The 8,693-nt window shown below is 36.0% G+C and overlaps 1 protein-coding gene across 1 annotated transcript; it reads right to left on the reverse strand.

Moving 5' to 3' along the window:
• Positions 1 to 2,884: 2,884 nt before the first annotated feature.
• Positions 2,885 to 7,731, reverse strand: LOC103485383 (uncharacterized). Its single transcript, XM_008442939.3, has 3 exons — positions 7,202 to 7,731; positions 4,476 to 4,624; positions 2,885 to 3,761 (listed from the first exon to the last, which is right to left on the reverse strand). The coding sequence occupies exons 1-3, from the start codon at positions 7,470 to 7,472 to the stop codon at positions 3,084 to 3,086; spliced, it is 1,098 nt and encodes a 365-aa protein (XP_008441161.1). The 5' UTR covers positions 7,473 to 7,731; the 3' UTR covers positions 2,885 to 3,083.
• Between the last annotated feature and the right edge of the window lie 962 nt (positions 7,732 to 8,693).

Below are 8,693 nucleotides of genomic sequence, written 5' to 3' on the forward strand. Positions count from 1 at the left end.
ATATTAAATAACGAATCGATTACGAGGGTTTAGGACATAAATTCTAAAAATGTTGTCATCTCTTCTTGTTTGTAACCCAAACACACGTTTAGCTACAATAAAACTATTTGTAAATTCTTATTATTTGGAATTTTCTATTTTGTAATATTCCCTCTCTTTCTTTGTAATCCAAATTAAAATAATCTAGCACACACCCTAAACACAGGTTATAATCATTACCGACAATAATAACTAATTTAACACCTTAAACAAGTCATTATTATTTTTGTTATAAATACTATTATATTGAAAAATGACTATCATTGTAATGGTTTTCAATTAAATAATATATTTGACAATATAATAATAACAATTGTTATTTTGATAACTACAATTATTGCAGCCATTTTTACATTTCTAAGCTTTTAATATGCTTTAATTTTCTATAAAAGTCAAGTAATAAAAGATTTTGAAAGAGAGTTCTCGATCTTCTCCATGATTTCAAGTTTTTGTTTTTCTCTAAGCAAGTTTTCTTTGATTTCATTCATTGGGTGAGTGTACGCTTGAGTTGGGAGGTTGTGTTAACTTTAGAGAGCAATCAACATACACTACAAGAAATCGAGATTTTTTCGACGCCGAAAAACGTCGAAGGAAGTGAAAAATACGTTGAGAAAGGATCTCCTGACGCAGTCCTCGGCGTCGGGATGAACGTTGGGGGAAGTGAGTCGGGATAGACTTTCCCGACGTTGTGTTGATCACACGTCGGGAAAGTCTCTTCCGACGTCGTCTTTCCCGAGGCAATCCACGACGTCGGGAAAGCCTCGTCTGCTTTCCCGACACCATGTACTGCATCGGAAAAGCCTCCCTCGACAGGCTTTACCGTGCAGCTTTGTTAAGGAACCGTTTTGCCGACACTATATTAAAAGCTCGAGAAAAGGCATTTGAAAAGGTTCGTTAAACTTGAGATTTTTCTTATTTGTCCAATGTTAGGCCAACCCTATGATGCACAGACGCACACATATTCATTCAATGAAAGTTTTTTTAATAAAAAAAATATTCATTTAAGATATATTTGTTTTGTAAGTCATTGACTAACTTAGCTACAGGGTGACAAACGGGATCCTGAAAAAGTGAAAATGGAGAGAGAAGAACTTGAAAGACAGCAAAGAGAAGGTTGGCGACGAGCTACGGACGGAGGAAGGTTGAAGCTGAAGTTGCGGCCGCGGCGACAGACGGCAACGACGATGGAACAGACGGCGACGAGCTACGGACAGCGACGAATGTTTCTTTCTTCTCCGAACCCTTTTCCCTTTCGTTTTTAGTTCTGTGTAAAACAGAAGTGAAATAAATAATCAGGGGATCTCCCGACGCACTACTTACGGCGTCGGGCAAACCTAGACCTTTTCCGATGCACTAGTTAAGGCGTCGGGAAAACCTAGGCCTTGGGAATACCCCTTATTTCCCACGTGAGGCTTTTCCCGACGCACTACTTACGGCGTCGGGAAAACCTAGGCCTTTCCCAACGTCTTACTTTATGTGTTGGGAGAACCTCTTATTGCCGACATCTTTTATGCCGACATCGGAAAAAGTCCAATTGCTTGTAGTGATATGTGATTTAGGATTGAGGTCGTTTCGAATTTTGCTTTTAGGGCATTGGTTTTTTTCGCGGCACAAAAAGGATTGACATTTTCCAAACCAATATATTAAACTTTCAAAAGTTTTAGGATGCTCTGAGATATAAAAAAAAGATTAATACCCTTATCGTTAGTGTATTGGACATAAACCTCCCTGAGAATTTGGTTTAAAAAATACTCATAAAATTTGAAAAGTTACATTAATACACACAAAAATTCAAAAATGATTTTTTTGCGATTATAATCATTTTTTAAAAAAAGAAATTAAAGCAAAAGCAACTTGTATAGGTGCTATGTTCATTTTTTTTTTTTCATATAATCTTTTTTTTTCTTTTTTTCAATTCTTACACTATTTTTCTAGCAAACGAATAGAACTCATAACCTTATAAAATCTCAAAAGACAAGAAAATCCATAAGGTCCAAAACTAAAAACCTTCTCTCAAAAAAATAAAGTGATAGTAAGAGAGTTTTGAAAAATAGAGTGGAGAAAAAGAGTAAAAAAAAATGTAGGTCATAAACTGAAATAGATGTGAGAGAGAAAATAGAAAATAAAGGTAGTGAGTGATATACAACGGTGTAAGAACGTTTTTAACCCTTGGGTTAAGGATATCAATTTAAGCGTACTAATTTGAGTTTTGAAAGTTGAAAAATAATTTTAAAATGCGGTACTACCACTTTTTTTTTTTTTTTTGTTCATATACTAATAATAGAGTATTTTATTTCTTAATTTATTTGAAATAGGAGGGTCTTACTGTTTTTTTTTTTTTTCTTTTTTCCTATAAAATAATGGTAAGAATATCTTCCTATGTTATTTTATTTTAAAAATGTTTAAAGGTAATTATTCACGGTGTATAAGAAGAGGGTAATTAGGTTTAAACTTACAATTTAATTGTTTTTATTAAAATTATTAATAAAAGCTGGAATAGCTCAGTTGGTTAGAGCGTGTGGCTGTTAACCACAAGGTCGGAGGTTCAAGCCCTTCTTCTAGCGTTTTTCATCCATTCACATATTATTCCTTTTAGACAATGGTAGACAACTGGGAGAAAAAAAATATTATGATCATGTTAAATCATTCCCCAAACACTTCAATTCTGGCGCAGGTTTTATCTTGCATTACAAGAAGTTGCCCATTTCAAATTTTGTTTTAATTGATACCTCTCTCAGTTTAGCTATAAATGGATTTTTTTTTCTTCAAATCTTTATCCACACCTCACAAACCGAATATAAATCTCTGAAAACTACCCTTTCGTGTAAAAATTTATGTAGGCATATTCTAAAAAGACTATTGAATTAAGCAAATGTGAACAGGATATACATAAATTACATTTAGAAGTAGGCTATAAAAAGGTAGTAGCTGTCCGTCTGCTAAATTTCAAAAGCCAGCTAACTTCTGTACATTTGGCTTTAACGTAGATTACACATTTGAACTTTGGGAGTTTTTTCAATCTTTCCTTCCTTCAGATAAGTAAACTACATATCTTGCTTAGGCTTTCTGCTCAACTCTGAATAGTGACCACCCATTAACTGCAAAATCTCTTCCCATAGTCCCTCTGATGAGGAATCTGATGAGCTTCCACCAATTAGATTTGAGCTACAAGCTGCCACATACCAGTAATCTGATTCAATCTCCTCCCTCAACTGATCCAGTTGCCAACCAGCATAACCCACAAAGAATCTGAAGTCCTGAGGTTTAAGGATTCCCTTCTTCACCAGCACTGCAGCTTCATCTAGGCTGTTTCGAGCACCAAAGCAGAGGCCTGGCATCACTTCTTCAAACCCATGGAGTTTCGATTTTTCTCCTGTTTTCAGCAAAAACATGCTCGCCTCAAGAGGCCCCCCAAAATGTAGAGAGCACTCAGAAAATGTAGTTGCTAAGTCAATATTGGTTGGTTTCATATGCTTGATCTTTTTGTGGAGTGGCCTATTTATCACGACACCAAACGGTCCCTCCTGAGGGTGTCTGCTTCCAGATCTGAGGAGAAGGACGACAGTTCGCTCAAAAGTGCGAACACCATCCAACTTCTCGGTGGCAACAAGCACACAGCCAGTCTCAGGCATAGGAATAGGATGTGCCCACTTCAGCGCAAGACCCTTAGACTCGTGAGCATTTGCAGTCTGGGTTTCCACATCAGCTTCGACCTTTTCTGCCTGCAAAAAGATCACAGCACTGAAAAATAGTTGCATTGGATTCAAAGAGTAGATATTTCTTTTGTTGACCTTATTTTGTTTACATTCATGTTCTTCAGCAATCTGATAATAATACTAGAACAAGACTGAAGAATTGCATTCCCAATCAGACCCCCGCAAATCCACAGTAGAAAGCAGGACAAACTAAAAAATACAAAAGCGGGAAAACCAGTCCAAACAGGAGAAAAAATTGAAAAGACAACTCTTATTCACAACTCTCCATATTTTTGTGTACCATCACTCATAATCACACGATGCAAACAGACTTGTACCACTAAACATAACATTCCAGTGATACCCATTACCCACAGAAACATTCAGCTATCCAATAATGCTCTTAATAAGTCAAACATATGATGCTCCCAGAAACAAATGACAATCAATTCTGCTCTGAACGGAGCTTAAGAAAACCCAAATATTCCAAGAAAAGCATTTATGATTTATTGAACTTCAGCTCAAAGGGCACTGCACTTCGCAGATGAATCATATGTCTCGGGCTCCTGTCCAATGAAACCAGGTAACACCATATTCTAAACGAAAAGATATAGCTATCTACAAGAGGATTCTACCCTGAGTGTTACCATTTATACCTTTTCCTAGTTAGGAGTATCATCATTTTTAATTTAAAAAAGGAGAATGTAAAATTCAGTAAAAACTAAAAGAATGAGAAATCACCTGCTCACGAGCAAATAGGTTCGCTCTGAATTCTCGCCAGTCCAAATTTACATGATGTGGTTTCTTGGAAGAAGTTTCATTACTTTCGTTGCCATCAGAAATATTCTTTGATTTAGCGTCATCTCCAGGAACAGAGTGATCTCCATTTTCTGCACTTAAGAAAACAAAATAAAACAAAACAAAAAAAATGATATTTCTCATGGTAAACATAGTACTACTTGGAGTCCTATCATAAATTATCATATGGAATAAAAAAAATAGTTTTCTGCCTATGGTCTCCCTGGATCGTGCAATAGTTCACTTTAATTTAAACATCCACAGCCTCTCCAAGGGATTGGCAGTAGCTAACTTTCACAAAGTGGAGAAGCACGTTCTTTTTCAGCAACGGAATCTTTCCTTTTTTAGATAATCCTCATGAATCTATAGCTACCTCCACCAGAGGACTAAAGTAACATCTATTAAGACACCACTGAGGTAGGAACTAACGTTAAAACTCCGGGATCAAGTCAGTGTCACCAGTAATACTACATTAAGCAACGTATTTAATTTACCATCACTGTCAGAAGCATCTCTTACAACTAGAAAGGGAGGTGAGAATATATATTTTTCTCCTTTCTATAACTTTTTGGCTGGTCAGTTGAAGTATTCACGGCTTGTAATGTTTCTACGATTCCTTAATTTCCAGAGGAATTGTTGAAGGCCAGGGCACTAATCCTTGAAAACAGTTAGCTTAAGGCTGTAAGCAAAAAATCAAAAAAGAGAGGAGAAGAAGAAGAAGAAATGAAATTGCAACTCGACATGTACAGAGCCACAGAGGATAAAAACATAACAAATGAAATGTCATTGACAGCAATGGAAGGACAAAAGGGGATCCCTAAGACTAACCATTTATAAGTAGTAGATTTTAGGGTTTTAATTTTGTACAATGCATCTGGAACTCAAAACTGTAAGCAGAAAAGAGGATGAACACAACAGTGGGCCATGAGCCCAAATTCCATCTTTAGACTAAAAAATGAGAAGTAATGGAAAAAGACCCCAACATCCAATTTCCAAATGCAATTGTCTAGCAAGAAGGAAATCTTAATACGGTTACCAATAATTAAGTTAAGATTAGTTTTCCACCCTTCTTCCAACCATTCAAATTTCAAAAACTCTTGAAACTAAAGATCCAAGTGGCACTACACAAGTACTGAACCTCCTTGATCATTCCATTCCTACCATCAACAAGATAGGAAAAGTTACCACTGCCGCACTATTGAGAATTCTTCCTTTCAAGAATCCAGCAGCCTAAACCAGTACCACAATTACAAGTACCAACTACATATCTAGAGCATCCCAGATTCCATCGAATTTTTTGCACTAATTTTTCCCATTTACATTTCTCGCCAGATTTTTTAGCAGAACTCTATGACAGAGATATATGATGGAAAAAGTAAAATAATACAACAAGAAAATAATAAACAATAGGAAGATTGTAAGAGAAGTGAGGTAAACACAAAGAAAAATTCCAGAACACAGAATTTTCTTCTTTAGCTACTAGGGTGATAACTGATAAGAGCATCTTCCTCTCAAAATACAACACTGCTTCAAAAATTGATACAGCATAACTGATTTTATTGCAAAAAATCAAATAACAAATGTGATTAAGCCTCTTTAGCAAGAATTTCTAACAAAATTGATCCTGCAATAAGAACTAGAAAGAAGAAGGAACTTTCAGGAATAAAACTCAATGGGGAAGGACCGATTAACAGACTGTGGATAGTTGTTCATAGATGGGCATATTTGTCCATATCGATTATCATAATCATTTGATCACTATCATTCTCAGTGGTTACAATCCAACGATTTCATTTACATCTTTAAATCCACATATGCAGGGTTTCACAACTAAACTCCGTTAACTCAGAAAAAAAAAAAAAAAAAAAAAAAAAAAAAAAAAGACACCCTTAACAAATTGACACATCTGTGAAAATATAAAGGCTCCTCACCGTGATACATAAATACGAACTGGTAAGTACCCCAAAGTATTCAATACAATCTCTGGGAGGCCCACACCTGCAGCCTTGAGGATGGCGTTTTGCATTCCCTTATCTTATGACTAACATTGATTAAGTTTGAGCTTGTCTGAATTATATATAAACCTTTAGTCTACTTTCTATAACTAATGTGCATAGCATAATCCCATAATACCTTACTTCAAACAAGATTTTACCATGTAGTTGATCGTGCTTAAAGATTTTCCAGTAAGGATCGAACCTCAACTCTTAATTACATCAAGAAGTATGGAACCCACGAGAAACCATGCCAAAACAATGCTTTTCCAACCACTTAAACACAGCCACATATCAGCTTAAAGAGAACAAAAATAAGACAGTTCAGGAAGTGAGTGATTTTAACAACACAGTCCTCGCTATGATAGCCAGTATACATAAGCAAGTCATAAAGGGGAAGAAACAGCCAAGAACAGAAGAAAGTCCCGAGTAGTATACATAACCAGAAAAGAGCGTACGACGTTAATTTAAGGTTACAAGCATACATAGGAGATTCCATAGTCAGTGTAATATCATAATTCCCAGCATTAGCAATCATTACCACGAAGCACAAAGGGCCAAAGATCGTAATGTCAAAAGAAACTTGAAACACGTAACAAGAAAGAAGCCTAAAGAAAGAAATTGAGGAGGATCAAAGCCCAAGAAGTGAAGAACATAGGAGAAAAAGAAAAGTACCAGGAGATGGAGAATTGTCGTGATTCTTCTTGGCAGTGGCTCGCACGAGAAAAGCGGGAGAGGAAAGCTTGGGCTTGAAAACACGGATCTCAAGCAAGCGGAGAAGTTCAGCGCCAAAGGGATATGAAGAAGAGAATCTCCTCGAAGTCATCGCCAGAGAGCAAGAAATGGGTCTATCAGGAAAGGAGTGTTTGAGTGAAAAGGGAGAAGGAGGAGTGGCGGCGGCGGCGGCGGCGGCGGTGTTCTTGACATTGGCAGCAAAGAGATCCATATCCGAAAGGGATTTTTTTGGTGGGAAGAAGGCGTCGGAAACGATGATCCAATCCAGAGGAGTAAGAAGAAGAAAATAGAGAGAATATTTAGGCGATATATATTGAAGATTGAAAGCCAAACAATGAGCAGCTAACAGTTAAGGTAAGGGCAGAGAGAGAAGAGAGTGAAAATGATGTAGAGCGATACACATACACACCGAATATGCCATTGTCTAACGGAATGTTGTTCTACTTACTTACTCACTCTAACTTACTTCTTTGGTCCAATTCTTTCATTTTTCTCTCTGTCTTCTTATCATTGTCTTTTTGATCAATCTTCAATTTACTTCCTCAAAATATTTTTTTATTGAAATTTACTTGTAAACAAATATTAATGGGTAATAATGATTTTTTACCTAATAATAATTTATTAATTTTATTTTTCATGGAGGAATATATTAGTAGCCAATAAAATTGATATAACAAATAATAATAATAATAATAAGCAATAGACCTTTAACTACATCTATTACAATTTATCAGACATAAACAACCATATAGTCTATTTGAATTTATCAATAAAAAGTTTATTATCATGTCATATACTGATAGACATACTTTTAGGGGCCGTTTAGGAGAAGGGTTGGGTTATGGAGGGTTAGGGTTATGATAAACTTAGGATTATGATAAGATGTGTTTGGGGGAAGAGTTATGGAGGAAGTGTTATGATAAAATGTGTTTGGGGGAAGGGTTATGAAGGAAGTGTTATGATAATGTTTTGATAAGATATGTTTGGGAGAAGGGTTATGATACATTAAGGAAGAGTTGAAGAAGAGTTAAGAAAAAGTTGAAGAAGGGTTAAGAAGTGTTGAAGAATGATTGAGGAAAAGTTGAAGAAGGGTTAAGAAGTGTTGAAGAAGGGTTTGAGGAAGGGTTAAGGGGTTAAAACTAGGGTTACATAACTCTTCCCCCAAACGAGGGTTGGATTACATAACCCTAACCCCCCATAACCCAACCCTTCCCCCAAACGCCCCCTTATATACTTCCATCAAGACAATGTAGTGTAGGGTCTTACAGTATCAACGATACTTCTTTATAACTTTATTAGGGTTTAGAAACATACTGTAAATTTTAATTGTTTATTTAACCTTAAATGATCAAGGTGGCTACAATAAGCTAATTGCTAAACGCAAACCTCAAACAAAGAAGGTATAAAATAAGTATATAGATACTTCTATCAC

Source organism: Cucumis melo, chromosome 3 (genome assembly GCF_025177605.1).
Source record: "Cucumis melo cultivar AY chromosome 3, USDA_Cmelo_AY_1.0, whole genome shotgun sequence".
NCBI lineage: Eukaryota > Viridiplantae > Streptophyta > Magnoliopsida > Cucurbitales > Cucurbitaceae > Cucumis > Cucumis melo.